Below are 16,208 nucleotides of genomic sequence, written 5' to 3' on the forward strand. Positions count from 1 at the left end.
CGGGGTGAGCTAGCAGCAAGTCAGACTTTCTCCTCCTTCCCTTATAAACAGCTTGCACCCCAAACTTGTTTCAGCGTCTGCCTCTGGAGAATCCAACGCGAGTCCAAGAAAAGTTGAGACCGTGGGGTTTGGAGCTGGTCACTCACTGCCCACTGGCAACGAGGACCTGTCTCCGGTGGCAGGGAGACGGTGGCCCCTGGCAAAGGTGGCAGTTCTGTCCCAACTAATTGCTAAATTTGCTCCGGTGTTGAGCTGGAAGGTGCCTGGGGAAGCGGATGTGCCGGCGGGCCCTGCACACTGTGAGTTTGAGATATAGGACAAAGAGGGCCTCCAAGGGTGCCGGAGCCCAGGTGGCCGGAGACCAGGTGTGAGAAGGCCTTGGGGCACTCGCAAAGAAGCTCTGGTGGAGAGAGCCAGGCCTGGGACCCACCGACTGAAGAGGTGGCTGGGCCCCAAGAGGAGGGACCCTTCCCCACAGCAAGTGCTCATGACAGAGACCCCCCCGGATGCCCCCCACCCCCAGTGTGACTACAGCTCTCTACTTGGTGGCTGTGCACCAGGAGAGGGAGAGGGATGTCCAGACATCTGAGAACCACTGGGCACACAGGTCTTGAGCTGACACCGACCCGGGAGTGTCCTCATGGGCCCTGTCAGGGTGGGACACGTGAGAGGCAGTTAATAATGGAGCTTTGCCAGGACCGGCTCACAGTGGGCCCACAGGGTCACTTCCTGATCTCCACGCATATAACGGGGATTGACACAAGAGGATGACCTACACCCTCACTGGGGTCAGAGATATCACAGTTGGGAAAGCCAAGTGGGAGACTGTAACTATCACCCCCACCCAGACAGCAAATGAAAAAATGGTACTGCGAGGGAGCTCAGAGATTAAGACCACTCTCAGGGCTCTGAGGATGCAGGCGTGGTGCTCCCATCACATCTCGATGTGATTCAGTGTGGCCCCAGGGGGTTCCTGGAGGACGACTGCATGCTGAGGGGCAGCTCCGGTCCAGATCACTGAGGCCGCAAGTACAGGTGTGCTGCCATGATGGAATAAGTCAGGAAAGATCAGAAACAGCTCACATGCGTGTGGAACGGATAAAAGGCACTGGCAGTTTTTTTCCAAGAACCTCTGTCACAATAGAGGATAAAGTGACCCAACTGGCTAGACGCCCCAGATTACGTCGACGACGTGGTGATGATTGAGTCGGAGGACCAAGAAGTGGCAGGAGACAAACCAGGCCAAGATTGGGGCCTGTTGCATCGGAAATGGTTAGGGGTCCAGGGGTCCAGGGGTCAGAGGCCTACAGGGACATCCCCTTCCAAGTCAAGAGCATATGACTGCATCTGGCACCTCCTACCAGAAAGAAGCACGAGGCCGCAGGGGTTTCTCCATACCTGGGAAGCCCATTTGGCGGGTGTACCAGACAATTGGAAGGCAGCCAGGGGAGGTGGGCCCAGCATGGGTGGGGGGGAGGCACCAATCTGCTTCTGGGCTGGCTCTCTCCTGCTCCTGTCCTGGGGCGTGCCTTGTGCGCCCACTCCTCCTCCTCAACTCTCTCAACTTTTCTGCTCGCCACCTGCCAGCTCCTCCTCCAAACCAGCACTGCCACCTCACAGGCCACCTGGTCCCCCTTCCAGAGGCTGTGGTCATCCATAGTCTCAGCAGCACCCACCCAGCAGGGCGGAGAGCCCTCCCGCTCCCTCACTGAGAGCTGATTCAGCCACCGGCTACTTGACAGAAGACATGTGCAGGCTGCTAAGTGCTCCCGCGTATTTACAAAGTTACATCCTAGAAACGTCTCAGGTAAATAGTTCTAAACAAGACTTCTTGAGGTATGCTCTTGCCTGCCCTAAGGCCTCTCTGTGGAGCCAGGAGAGACGAGGTGGAGGGTCTCTGGGAAGCTCTGTGGGACAAAGAGGCCCCACTGAGGTGTTCTTGCCCCTCCTGCAGCACCTGCTCGACTCCAGGGCTGCCTCTCCAGGACGGGGGCTCTTCACCCGGTCCCCCAGGCAGGTGCAGCTGCCCAGCTCAGGACCAGCCGCCACAGCACTGGCAGCACTGTGCAAGGATGTCGTGGGCCACCGGGGGTCCCCTCGGAGCCCCCATCACCCGAGCTGACACACAGGGCCATCCAGTTAGGTTTTCATCACCGCCATAAAGGAGGCCTGCGAGAGGAGAGACGGTGAGGTCTGAGCAGCGGCTGCCCTGGACGGTGGGGGGAAGGAAGGCCTGCCCTCCTCCTGCGCCCACCGGCACGGCCAGGGGCTGTGACCGCAGCCCCAGCTTCTCAGCCCCTTAGAAGCTCTGCTCAGTGGCTCTCATGGGAAGAGACAAAGCTGCCTCATGTCCCAGGGCACCAGGCAGCCCAAGACAGAGCAAGCTGGGCCGGCCCCTCCCCGGCCGCAAACATACCTCCTGGAGGAGCTGCCCCAGCATTTCCTGGCTGTGAATGGACTGCCTGTGGGAGAGAGCACCATGGTCAGCCCTCCTGGCCCTCCCTGCACACTCAGAGGGCAACCACATGCCCAGCCCATCACGCACTCTCCTCCCACAGGCGGACAGGCAAGGAAGAGTCCCAAGGCATGCGTGTCTGCCTGTGGTCTCTGCCAGGACAGGTAAGAACTGGGCACGGGGCAGGCAGGAGGGACTAAGATACTGAGGACCGCAGCCCCCTCCATGGCCCCAAGCCCCACCTGTCTATCCTGGTGGCTATGGTCACCGTGAAGTCCCCCTCTGTGTCTGGCAGGTAGGTGGAGGGCACAATCCTGTAGGTCCCAACAGACAGGTGGCAGAGCCGGCTCACTTCCTGGGCGTAGCAATGTGGCACACAGCTCAGCAGAGGCTCCTGGAGCAGCAGGGAGGGTGCACCCTGGCTCCCACCATCCACCGGAACCTGGGGGAGACCTGCGCTCAGACTTGGTAGGCCTGCCCATGGGGCAGGTTGAGTTTCCTGCGGCCGCCAAGGTATGCTCTTCTTCCTCAGCCTCAGGGCAAACTCCCTTTCCCAGGCCAGAAGCAGCCCCTGCTGGGGGGACGCCCCAGGTCATGAAGAGCCTGGTGCAATCTGCTTGGATCTTGTGGCCAGCCCCAGGCCCTCCCGTGTCACACACGCCCCCTTTTCCAAGGAGGAAGAACCAGGAAAGCTGGACTCGCCACTCACCGAGGCCCCACCACTGTTGCCAAGAGGCCCTGCTGGGGGCCAGGCAGCCCCGTCAGGTGCCCACGTCTGGGGGACCACCAGACTCACCAGTGCCCAGGGCCCCGTCCTGAGAGTCATCTGATGGGACCCGGCACTGGCAGGCAGCCTGGGGTAGGGCAAGGCCCCAGGGTGTGCCTTGAGCTCTCCAGGAGCTGAATGGCTCCGCCCGCCCAAGGGTACAGAACCTTCTCAATCAGAGAAAATCCTACGCTCCCCCTCAAATCACCTGTACTCCAGGCTAAGTGTGCCCACCCCCACGACAGATCCTGGGACACAGCTCCAGGTCATACTCCTGGCCCATGCCCTCCTCAGGGCACCTGCCAGTTCACCAAGCCTGTCTTGAAGTGGGGTCCCCAGAACCAGCACATCTGCATGTGGGCAGGGGAGCGGCATCATCTCCATGGGATCCAGGCCTGTGACCTCTGACCTCTAGCATGTCACCTCTCCCCGTTGTGCAACTACAGGTCTGCTAAGCGAGTCTGAGCATTGTGGGTAAGAAGGAGAGCAGAATGAAGGCAAGGAAGGCACTCTGGTGGCATTTCTGATGTACGGACCTTCCTTTGCATCTACACAACCTAGCAACCAGGGAGTGAGAGCGCCCCAGTCCCCACCGGCCACCTGGAGGCAGCACTCCGCTGCTGCCAGGTCCCCCGGACTCATACTCCGTTCTAGGCTAAAAGTAGGGATAACCGCCACACTCTGCAGCCCGAGTTCCTGGAAGCCACCTCTTCCCTTCCACCTGCCTGGGATTCAGGTCCTGCCTGCACTGCTGAGCCCACTGCGGCCTCACCTGCAGGTAAGGTGACCTTGGGGCTCCCTTACAGCCCCTTACCCATCTGGCTTTGTCTTTTCTTCCTGATCTGAAAATCCTCTGGGCAGCACCACTGGGCAGAATGTCTGTCTGTCAGGCCTCTGGATACCTTAGTGAGCAGGGGCTCTCCTCCCTCCCTCCTCTGCTCCTCCCCAGGAGCCCACACCATCCTTCCTCCTGGCTCACAGCCGGCACCCACTCCCGGAGCAGTGGCCTCAGCAGTATGGGGCACTGGGGAAGGGCGGGGTTCAGGTGGCTTTGGGGCAGCTCCTGGTGCACAACCACTCCATGGTGCATGCCATCAGGTCTCCTGGGTGGGAGGAGCGGTTCTGGGGAGAACTGACCTCGGGACACAGCTGTTTTGAGCCAAGGAGAGTGGACAAGGGGCTGCCTGAGGTGACCTGTGACCCCCAGTGAATTAGAGACTTTATGAAACCTAGAAATGAGTCTTGCACGTGATCAGCCAGCTTGGCCCACATGCCCAAACGACCGAGTCCGGGCTTCTGTGTCACACCCAGCCATCTGCCATAGACACAGATCCTCTGAGGGGCCCTTCCCTCACCCACCCCTCGCCCTGTCCTGCTTGGCCTGGCTCACAGTCCCACCGCCCCCAGGAACGTGAGGAGCTTGCCTGGAAGATGTGGAAGCCGATGGGGTGGTACTTGCTGTTCCGGCAGTGCTGGTGTAGAGTGATTCGGACACAGCGGGGGCCCGTGCCCTCAGAGACCGAGAAGGGGAAGCAGGGGTTGGTGGGGTAGGAGGCAAAGTTCCTGCTGCCCCCCGCCGTCTGGCCGATTCTCCATGAGCCCTGAAGTCGCACGGTCTCCCACTCCCCAGCGGGCAGGGCCTCCCCAGGGGCAGGGCTCTTTGCTGCCGGCTTGATGGCACTGACAGGAAAGACAAGCACAGGAGGGCGGCTGGCAGCATGTTCCGGGCCGCCTGGGTCACAGGCACAGATACACACCCTGAGGAAATGACCGGGCCCTGCTTGCCCCTCACCTGAGGGAGACTCTCCCGCTAGAGAAGACCCGGAGCAGGAACTGCCCTGGCACGTCCTTCAGGAAGGTGCTGGGGACAGCCAGGTAGTAGCCTGAGGAGAGCTCACAGCGCAGGTGGACCTCCCGGTCGTACGCATGGCACACGGTGCCAGCCACAGGTGGTGCAGACAGGACCCTGGGCAGGCTGACTCGTCGCTTCTCCACCTGCGGAGAGGAGGCTTGCAAGCGAGTGTAGCTGGGACCTGCCAGCCCCTGCTCCCAGCAGAAGGGCCTCTCCTCCAACAGTTACCAGGTGAAGGCAGCCAGGCCTGTGGTCCCTCCCTGCCTCGTAGGGCCTGGCTGGAAATGCCCACGAACCGGGGCGGTCACTTAGCCCTTGGGTCAGTGGCTCTGTCCCAGATGTGAGCCTGCAAGTCCTGCTGCTCTGGGGGAAAACAGACAAATCTAGACAGAGCTGTGCCCCAAAAGGCACCCGGCTATACAAGCTGGGGGCTGCAGGACAACAGGCTTGTGGCCACTTCTTCTGCAATAGGAAAGGAACATAACAGAGGCCACACCCACAAAGGGACAGGGAACAGTGTGACGCGGGTTGTGAGACCTCGTCAGGACATACAAGATTAAAGACCACCAGCTGGGCAAGCACACAGGCAGCACATCCCCGTGCCAGCCACGCCCCTGTTCCCTCAGGAGAGCAGGACAGGTGTCTAGGTGTCTGAATCGGTGCCACAGCCTGATCCTTGGACAATCCCCGGGGATCAGAACATTACCATCCCCATTTTGTAGGGAGGGGACTTGGGGAGGCAGGGAAGGGGAAGTGACCTCTTGAGGTCACATGGGAAGTGGCAGAGTTGGGCTCTGGCCCTGGGCTGGCTCTTCAGCAGTGGTCCTAAGACCCCTGCTCACAGAAAAGAGCACAGCCAAGAGCCCACAGGCCCCGGTCCCTCCTGCAGGCTGTCACCGGCTGTTTTTTTTTTGACCCTTTGGCCAGCAGACACACTCCGGGCAGGGCGGGAGGGAGCCGAGTCCTGTGGACTCAGATCACAGTTGGGTCTGTGGGAGCACCAGCAGGCGCCTGACTCCACGGGACAACCTGGGGAGGTGGGGGCACGTGGGGCTCTTGGCGGTGACGAGTGTCCCGGCACCACAGCTCCTGGGACTCAGACCTCCCAGGGCTTCCATGTCCCCATCCTCGCACCCCACTGAGCAGGAAGCCAGGCCTGGGGGGAGTTACCTTCCAGATATGCAGTCCCACAGCCTGGTAGTCCTTGCCTGGGAAGCTCTCTGGGCTCCACGAGGTACAGCCGGCCCCTGCCAGAGCCCGGGCCCGGCCTGCCCAGTCTGCCGTGTGCCTCCTGGGCCTCTGCAGGACAGCAACGTACACCTCACTCGGCTCTGAGACCCGCAGCCAGAACTTGGGGTTGCTGGGAAAGCCGCTGTTGTTCCGGCAGCCTCCTGCCGACTGCCCCTTGACCCAGGCCCCGGGCAGCTCCTGAGTGTGACACAGTACCTTCTCTAGGGCAAGAAATGCCACACGTCAGCTCGGGAACGGGCACCCACGGTGGCTCTTGGCCAGCCTCGCTAACACCAGCAACAGCCACAGAAAGCCAGAACCCTCCACAGGCCCTGTCTCCCACCACCTCAAGCTGCCTGGGACAGGAGGAGATGGGACAATCTCCCTGTACTGAAGAAGAGCAAAATGGGGCCTGGGGCAGGGCTGTGCCCAGGAGCTGCCACAGTGGGGGCCGACGCCTGCTCAGCCCTCTGACTCCAGAAGGCCAAGTCCAAGTCCACTAGAGCTGATGCCCCCCCACGAAAGCCTGCCCCAGGGAATGCCCCCTGCTCAGGGCCCGTTACCTGAGTAGAGGCTCTGCAGGTGGCCGGCCTCGGTGACGGGGTAGCCAACGGTGACTTCATCAAACTCCCGGAGGAACTCCTCCTCCTCCACCCAGAACTCCCCCTCCTGGAGCTGGGACAGCAGCTCGGCCTCATCTGCTGGGTCCACTCGGCTCCACCCTTCGCCCCTGAAAGGAAATTCACTTCAGCGGAGGCATCTCAGCTAAGAGCTGACAGCACTACCTGAGGAGTGGGGCGGGAGGGGACCTGACGGGGTTCCGAGAGCCCTGTGGCCCTGCCAGCCCCTTGATGGCCTGGCTCCACGGCCCCCTTCCCACGCTCACAGGGGCTCCATGACTGGACCATCCGCCTCCAGAGCCCCCCTTCTTCCCTCAGACGGGTGCCTCACCAGGGCTGAGCAGGAGAACGAAGGACGTTTGCCCTATCACCTCTGGTGGACTCGGGAGGAAGTGTCGGGTCACTAATCTGGGGCCCAGCTAAGGGGAGTTGTCTCAGCACCCTCGTTCAGTCCAGGTCCCCAGTGCCAGTGAGGGGTCGTAAAGTGGGGCTAAGCACCATGGCGCAGGCATCTCATAGGGCCCTGTCACCCACAGCCTGACTGGGTATCTACCATTCCGTGGGCACCCTCAAGAGAGGACCCCAGGCTCCAGGGCTGTCTGGGGCCAAACAGAGAACACGGCAGCCCACAAGCAGGCGCCAGGTGGGCTTTGCTGGAGACCAACCAAGCACTGTCCTGACCACCAGAAATGACCATGGCACAAGCAGGCACACACGGTAGCAATGGCTCCTGGCTGCCACTCAAGGCTTCACACCCTTTCCCCACCAACGGTGGCGTGGTGCTGATCCACAGTACAGCCTTTGCCCGTACTCACCCCTCTCTCCAGGGCCCCTGCCAGCACCGCCGGCCCCAGGGGTTCTGGATCCGCAGCAGCAGGACACTCTGACCGGCCCGACCCTGGAGTTCTCGCAGATCCGAGACAATGAAGGCATGAAACTCCCCCAGCTCCCTGGCACCTGGGCGAAGAACAGCTGTCACGGGCAAGGAGTCCCCAAGCTGAGCAGACAGAGAGGTCAGTCTCCTTCCCCAGGAGATGCTCCAGCCCACCTGACTGTGGCCGCACAGGCACCCGACCCCACGGACCACCAGCAGCTCCTTTCCCAACTGCTCTGGGCAAGTCTGCTCACGAGTGGCCTTCGTCAGTGTAGAGCCATAGCAAAGGACGTGGGTCTTGACTGGCTCAGTTGCCACCAGGCCTGGCAAGTCATTCCCACCTCTGGGCCTCGGTCCTTACCTGGAAGGACGAGGGAGGATGGCCGGCCCACATGGCAGCATAGGAGGCCTGGAGCAGGGCCGGTCCTCACATGTGCTGCTACAGCACTGTCACTGACGGGTCAGTGACCACCAAGAACAAGGGAAACCTCCTTTGGCAAGGCCGGTGGGGGAGGCAGACGGTTGGGCAGTGTCTGACCAGACCCCAATGGGAGGACTGGAGGCCCAGAGGGGAAATCACTACACGTGGCCAGAGACCTTGGCACAAACAGACACAGATAGAGACTGGCACCCCACCTGGGGAGGAGGGACAGGGGTCCAGAGAGGAGAAAAGATCTCTGGGAATGTCTTGAAGAGCTTTATTTAGGACAGCCTTGTAGCTCCACTCCTGCCCGGCCACTCCAGGGGCTCCAGGGGCCCACCAGCAGCCCAGCTCTTTCTCTGAGGGTTTCTCCAAAGCCTGAAGTGCCAAGAATTCGCCCGGCCCCACCCTGGGGGCAGCTGATGTGAAATAGGCCAGCCCCTCACCTCTGGGGAGGCTCTGAGGCCGCATGGCTCTCTGTGGGCTCCCCTCACCCCCCAAATGTGCCGTGAACCCTGTCCCAGGGTCTGCCTGTGGGGAACCCAGAGCAGGCCCGTGCCAACTTTCACACACGTGCTGGGGCAGCGTAACTGTCAACATGTGTCAGTTTATTTCAATGTTCATATTCTTGGACCAAAAATCCCATTATGAAAATAATCCTAAAAATGAAAACTATTATGCATAAAGATGTTCACTGTGATGTTATTTATAATAGCATCAAATTGGAAAACCCTTAAACATCCAACATTAAGGGAAGGATTAAGAAAACTATGGCAGACCTACTAATGAAATAAGATGTTGACAAAGTTTGGGTAACAACATAGAAAATGGTCTATAATAGAAAATGTAAAACATACATGTGTTCATGAAAAAACACTGAGAAAGTGCACTAAAAAGTCAAGTGGTTATGTTTGAATGTTTTTTTTCTTTCAACAACCTTTCTTTAACAAGCGTATCTATTACTAAAATGAAAACCTGATTGTTGATTTTGCCAGGTGACCAGCCAGGCCAGAGATGGTGCCACCTCCCACCTCCTAGACCGTCTCCACATGGCAGTTACCACAACACAGGCTCCTGTCTTGCTCGAGTGGCAAGTCCTGGTCAAAGGAAAAAGGGACACTTTCCTCTGGAGAAGCAGGGACCGCAGGGGAAGGTCACACACCCAGACACCAGCTCTGAAGGACAAATGCCCTGCTCTCTACAATAAAAGTTCCTGTGTGCCTACAGGAGGCCTCGAGGGCGCAGGTGTGCAGGCCCCCACACCGCCTCCCGCCTTACCTGCTCTAGGGCTGAGCACGGAGCAGCTTATCAGACACCGGTCCTTCAGGCTGAGCAGCTGCTGACAAGTCCTGTGTTCTGATCCCCCAGGCCTGTCCTGTTGGTCACTGGTTCTTGCCAAATCCTTCAGGTTCCACCTTTCTGCCAGGCCACCAGTTAGGTCCACCAGGGCATCCGCCACCTGCCCTGCCCACAGGTGCTCATAGGACCCATAGACCCTAGGGAGACAACCACAAGCGAGTGAACTCTGGCATTGGGGCGTGGCTCCCTGCCTCTTTTCTATCCCCATGGTCTATGACACCCCAAAATCATCTTCTCACCCACCGCTTCGATCGCTTCTCTTTACTCCCCTCTCTTTACCTCCCACCGAGTCCAGACACACTCCTGCCTTCATTTGCTCTAATGCACAGGGTCCCGGCAGCACCCTGCTGCCTCCACCCACATGCAGAACCTCTCCTGCCTCCAGGGGCCACACAAGCGTGAGGGGTATGGGGCACAGAGGCTGTGAACTCCTCTATCTCTCAGGAGCAAACCCCACAGCCCGACCGGCCATCAGATGCAGGGACTCACTCACACAGACCTCACCAGCAGGCTCTCCTCACTTCCTCTGCGCAAAGGCCTGCCTATCAGTGCAGCCTTTTTTGGCAAGACGATCAATGTACTCTAAGAGGGGAGTTCTTCAATTCAGATCTGGGGAGGGCCACGGTCAGCCAGGACCAAGGGAAACAGTACTGACACCTAGGTGGCCTCACTGCTCCCCAACGACTTGCAAAGAGGCCACCTGTCCCTAACGGTAAAAAGAAATAGATGGAAACATCTTTCCTGCTGGGCTTTGAGGAAGGAGAAAGGAGAATCCTCTTTCTGGAAGTGAGAGCTTCATGCCTGACCTTGAAATGAGGGCAGGGAAGAGGGAGTGGGCACAGCCAAGTCTCAGTTTCTGTCTCTGGACAGTCAAGCCCACCCCAGGACTGGCCGCCTGACCCTAGAACCAACAAGGGCGCTGAAGCCCAGGGAGAGTGGAGATGTGCTTCTTGGGGGCAGCAAAGCACGGCCGTGGCCCCCAGCCCAGCCCGGCCCCTCCAGACTCTAGCGTGCGTACTTGGCATAGACCTTCTCCAGCAAGGGAAGCCAGAACACATCCTCTCTCTGGCACCGGGAGAAGCAGAGTCTCCCTGCAAGACAAGGCAGACGGTCATCTATGGTCACCTCCACCCAGCGTCCAAACTGCCAAATTCGACAGGTGAAGGAGCCACGGTACGTCTGGTCGAGCCAGCCCGGCTGTCCTGGAGGAATGACCTACCGCGCACGGGGAAAGGCAAAAGGAGACCATGAGAGACAAACATCGTGCGGTGCTTCCCAAGCGTCCTAACCAGAGCGTGACGGTGGCCGAGCCATTCCTCTGCACCCTGCAGTTCCGCAAAGGAGTGTACCTTACTGCACACCTAGATGTCCGTGCTCACGGAAAACCCGATCACTGGACAGAAAAGCAACAGACCTTTCAATAAATACTGTAGGACCACACTGAGGGAGCCAAGTGTCTCCAAAAGCTTAAAGTCAACCACTATGTCCTAATGTCCCAAATAAGCACTTGACCTGAATCTAAAGCCAACGGGACTTCTACAGGCACGAGTGACCCAATTCTTGACAGAGCTGGCTGCCTCCGGAGCTCTGCCAGCGCCTGGAGCCAATGTGCTCACTGCTGGGTCTGCTGTTCTGACCCAACGTGGAGGGACGGTGCGGGCTTTCCACCTAGACGGACTCGTTTGGTCCTGGATCTGCCACTCACTAGCTGGAAACACGACGACAATCGTTTTAGTGCCCTCATTTGTAAAAAAGGGTCAAAGTTGGCAAGGCCTGTGAGGATGAAAGCCAGAGACTGCGATGTTCTGAGCTGGGGGCCTGGGGACACAGGAGGAGCTCTGAACGGGGTCAGCACTGTCAGTGTTGTTGCATTAGTCAGTAACACCTAGCAACAAGTCAAACAGAAAGCCGTGAACGCTCCTGGGGAAGGAATCTGAGCAGGCCTTCTATGCCTGTGGCAACTGCCTAGCATCAGAAACAGTTTTAATCACGTTTCACCAATTTATATTCAAAATCTGTAAAAAAAAAATCAACTAGCTAAGGAAACTTATTCCAAAGCAGGGGCCTAGGATCCCTCAGCAGACCCTTCCTAGTCTAGGCTGGCACGTTTGTCTTTGTATTTCAAATGCATGCCTCTGACTACAGGGGAACCCAGGGCTCAGGAGACAGCAGAGCAGGGCAGGAAGCACCCCCAGTGGACCCCTGCAGGAGAGGGGGCACTGCATCTGTGCCTCAGAGTGCCTACAGCCTAACAGCCCAGCTCTCTCTCTCCACTAACCACTCTGGGCAGCTGAGGCTGAGTCCCACAGAACGAGAGGTTCAGCTGCCTGGCCGCCCGCTTCCTTCCTGTGTTCGGAAGACAGGAAGACAAGAGCAGAAGAGAAATCTGCAGTGTCACAGACACCTGGTCCAGGAGGTGGCGGCTCTTCTGCAGGGCAGCGCAGGCGCACAGGAACCAGCAGTCCCCCAGCAGGCCTTGCTTCACCTGTCCTTCCTGTGGGTTATCTGGAAACAGCCGGGGCGTGGCACAAATTTCCTGAAATTATGAAAATAGTACAGAGTTACATCATGCTTGATGACTAGTCTTTAAAAGTAAGAACACAGGATTTAGGTGACAGTCGCTGGGGAGGAGATTTCTGGTCATCCACACTGCCTAGGAAGGGAGGAGAAGCAGCTGGTTTCTTGCAGCCACTATCCGTCAGCCCCTCCCGGCTCTGGATCACTCTGTCCAGCTTAGATTCTGGGGTCCCTGCCTCTGTCCACTTTCCTTAATTGGTAAAACCCCTAACTCTGGATGAATCCTACCATCCCTCTTCTCGAAACTGCTAAATGTTGGTCTAGAAAATGGTTTCTCTTTAAAATTCAAAATGGCAAATCTCAAATGGGTCCTCTGTACTACTGGAAATCCTACTGTTTCTCTAAAAGGCTCAATTTCCCTTACTCCAGACTAGTTTATACATTCCCCTTTCTTCCTCTCTTCTCAAAACTTCCACGCCTCCCTTGCCCACACACCTCTGAGCTGAAGACTTCGCCTGATGCCTCATCAGAAGCCACCTGACCTGACCCCCTCTCCTGCCTTCAGAGTCTGGATTCCTCCCAGGACCCCCTCCATCTCCCACCTCCACAGGCAGAATCCCATCCGCATAAGGCATGAGAGAGAATCTCCCATCTTCTCTAAGATATTGTCCCTCGGCACAAGATTTCCCCTCTCGACTTCCTTTCACTGACAAATTTCTTGAAAGATCTGCCTCCCCATGTCCTTCCTCCAGCTCACTTTCAACATGGGCCCCTCTAGCTTCTGAGCCAATCATGCCCCCAACATCACTTTTACCAATGATACTTCTGTGCTGTCAAATCCCACGGGCATGTCTCTATCCTTGTCCTTCCCAACACTAGGCAACATCAGAAGAATGACTGTCCCCTGTCCCCAGCAGTCCTCTCTTGGCTTCCATGATTCTATGTGCCCCTGGCTATCCTTTCACTTCACTGCCTTCTGCTTCTCAAGTCTACCTGCCAGGGCACCTGTTCGAGCCCACTCAGATCCAAGCCCTCTCTTCTTCTCTACGCATACTTCCTCCCGGGTTCCTCTTCCATGCCCTGGACTGTAAGCCATCCACTACGCTCCCAATTCCCAGATCAAGCCTCTAGCCCAGATCTTCCTGAGCTCCCAACTCTCATATCCACCTGCCCACCGACAGCTCTGAGCAACACCCAACCCTAGATTCCCATCCCTAGCTCTCCCCACCTCCCAGTTTTCCCCAACACATCAAACCACCTAGTTGCTCAGGCTGGAAATCTAGGAGTCATTCTTGATCCCTCCTTTATCCTCATCCTCTACTTCCAATTGGTCGCTAAGACCTATCAATCCCCCCGCCAAAGTATTCCTCACCTCCATCCACTCCAGGGACCCATCCTAACCCTTGTCACACTAACTTGAGCCCCTTCATCTTTCTCCAGGACCACCGCAATGGCCACTTGCATTCTTGCCCCGAAAATCCATTTCCAACTGGCAGTAAGAGTGAGCTTCTTAAACACAAATCCAATTAAATCACTCCTCTACCAAAAACCCTCTCATGGCCTCTCATTGCACCTAAAATCCAGTTTTTACCAAATTCCACTGGCTCCTCATACTTTGCCCGTGTCAAACAGGCCCTCTCAGTGTGTCCCAAAGAGAGCATCTCACTCGCCAGAACCAAGCAGTTCTGGCTCTGTTCAAGGGCTGGTGGCCGTGCAGACATCTCCACTAAGACTGCGTACACTCAGAGAGGGCAGGCTTGTTCCTTGGGCAGTCTTATTCAGTAGATACACCATTTCTAAAGATATCAACATGGCACTAGGCCAGAGCATCCCTTTAAGCTGCCACCTTAAAGTGCTTACATCTGAAAATACAGGTGCACAAAGCCCGGAACGGAAATTTGCAGAGCACAACGGCTTTGCCTCGTAGGCTCAGCCTGGCCCTTCCAGAAGAACGTGAGAGGACCTCACTGCCCGTGAGCAGTAGACACAAGCAAACACAAAAAACGGAACATGGTGGACCGCTCGTGGACAGAAAAGCCATGCAGACTAGAAGCCAAGTCTGATTACACGCCCTTAGAGCAGAGGAAAGGAAGTGGGGCTGGTGTGTGTCTGTTCAAATGCCCCCCTTGCTCTGCCTCGACTCTCCTGAATGGAGCTCTCACAGGTGGGGGCCACGAGCTCGGGGTCCAGCACATCCTGAGTGGGCTTGAGAGGGAGCTACAACTAGGGTTGGGAGCCTGGGACCCACTCCTGAGGACGGCGGCAGCAGACCCTGCTGACCAAATGCCCAGTCCCGGCTGACCCGGCCCCCCTCCCGCCGCTCTGGCTCGGTCCCCGCGCTCGCACCCGGGCAGGAAGCAGCGTCTAAAGACCCGGCTCGCGCCCCACCTGGGGACGCCTCCAAGTGATGTCCTCCCGGAACTGGGCCAGCGGCGTGGAGAAGCTGGAGAACAGCGAGGAGTCCGAGGCGGGGAAAGAGGCGTCCCGGAAGAGCTCCCTGGCCGGCGCCCGCATCTTGAGCGCCCGGGGCTCCCATGCAGCCCGCGCCCCGGCGCCGAGCGCGGCCGAGGGGCGCGCAGCCCGGAGGGAGGGCAGGTGGGCCCGCGTCCCTGGCCTGCCCGACGCTCCCCCGCCCGGCCGGGCCCTCTAGCCTCACGGTACTGGCAGTAAAGACCCGGCCCGCGCGCCGCCAGCTCTGTCGCCCCGGTAACCGCCGGGGGAGGGTCCCAGGCTGCAGCCAACCAGACGCGGTGATCCGAGTCACGTGACAGAACGGCCCAATCGCACACGAGGGTTGGGAAGTCGGGCCGGATTCCCCGCCCCAAGGGGCGTGGCTCCCGAGCTCTGCTATCGCGAGGCAGTGCCGTCGACCCGGCTGCAACTCTGCTTCCGAACCGAGGCTCATACTGGAAGGTCGCTGGCGTCTTGTCCTCGGGCCGAGGTGCCTCGGGCCAGGGCGTCGGGTCGCTTGGACTCGCGGGCTTTTGGGGTTGAAGGAACTGACAGGCCGCCTCTGCCGAGGTCGGGTTGCGGACTACAAGTTTCAACATGCAGCGCTGCCTCCCAGCATGCGCCTCTCCTTCCGGCGCGCGGCAAGCCCGGCCGCCTGGTGTGGGAGGAGCCAATGGGAGTTGCTTGGGAAGGGGCGTCGTGAGCCTTCCGGAGCCAGCATGGTATTCGGGCGGTTGTGGTAGTGTCCTGGGTCCTGGGGGAGGAGACGGCCGGGGGAGGGCTTTCCCGGGCCTGGGAGCTATCTCCAGGCTGTCTGGTATCGGACGTGCTGGGTCCTGAGCGGGGCGTGGGATGACGCTGCGGCATCCTCCTGGTCCCCAGGTGGCCGGGCATCTGGTCCTGGTAGGCTGGACCCTGCCCTGCTGGACGTGCGGTTATAGCTCGTGGCCGCTCAGTGCCGCGGCTCGGTGAGGACAGTGGTTTCGGGACCTGCTCAAGAATTCACTCTTGCTCCAGGACATGTCCTTCCCCATTCCCATTCCCAGGAAGGAAGGCGGCCAGCCAGAGGCTTGTTCTCTGCCTGCCCCTCCACGCCTGCTTCACTGTGGTCAGGCAGGGGAGGAGAACGGGGCCCCAACCCTTCTAGGACAGCTTTCTGCCATCTATTAGGGCTTCTCAGGTTTTGCATCCCTGGGCTGCTTCTACCCAGCCTCCAGATATGAAGGGCAGTCAGATCCAAAAAGTCCCGCCTGCTGGAAGGGAAACTGAGTCTGATCCAAGAGCCCTGCCCCTGACATTCTGCTTGCTCAGGAGCCAGGTTTCTGTGACAGCTTCATCTACTCCCTCTGAGAGACCGGGCAGGGTCTGCATGAGTAACGGCTGCTAGTAGTGGCATTATCTTGTGCTATCTTGACCCCACCAGGCCTCAGCCCCCTAGTTTGGGTGCTCATGTCTGCTGAGATCCTAGAAGAGGGAGTAACCAACATAGCCCAATTCCTGTCTCTGGGATGCCAGGGCTGACGTGGTGACCATTCAGCACCCCCATGGTGCTAGCTCTGCCGGAAGATGTTTCTGACTCCTCGGCACACTGGAGGCTGCACTGCAGCTGAAAGGAATCAGGAAGGGCCTGGGCTCTGCTTCACACAGGGTCCTGAAGGAGTAA

The 16,208-nt window shown here is 58.6% G+C and overlaps 1 protein-coding gene across 2 annotated transcripts; it reads right to left on the reverse strand.

Annotated features, from left to right (window-relative positions):
* Positions 1-1,088: 1,088 nt before the first annotated feature.
* Positions 1,089-14,721, reverse strand: CAPN10 (calpain 10). Of its 2 annotated transcripts, none has more exons than XM_087424595.1 (12): positions 14,483-14,721; positions 11,982-12,113; positions 10,596-10,792; positions 9,497-9,714; positions 7,739-7,895; positions 6,867-7,033; positions 6,244-6,524; positions 5,014-5,216; positions 4,646-4,901; positions 2,698-2,897; positions 2,417-2,462; positions 1,089-2,169 (listed from the first exon to the last, which is right to left on the reverse strand). In XM_087424595.1, exons 1-12 carry the CDS (start codon positions 14,606-14,608, stop codon positions 2,140-2,142), a joined length of 2,013 nt encoding a protein of 670 aa, XP_087280721.1. In that variant the 5' UTR covers positions 14,609-14,721; the 3' UTR covers positions 1,089-2,139. The 2 variants fall into 2 exon arrangements, with proteins under 2 accessions (XP_087280721.1, XP_004427799.2); XM_004427742.3 differs by having other exon boundaries at positions 7,739-7,880; positions 14,483-14,719.
* Between the last annotated feature and the right edge of the window lie 1,487 nt (positions 14,722-16,208).

The sequence above is a fragment of the Ceratotherium simum genome, chromosome 37 (genome assembly GCF_057802395.1).
Source record: "Ceratotherium simum simum isolate JZ-2026a chromosome 37, ASM5780239v1, whole genome shotgun sequence".
In the NCBI taxonomy this organism is placed as follows: Eukaryota; Metazoa; Chordata; class Mammalia; order Perissodactyla; family Rhinocerotidae; genus Ceratotherium; species Ceratotherium simum.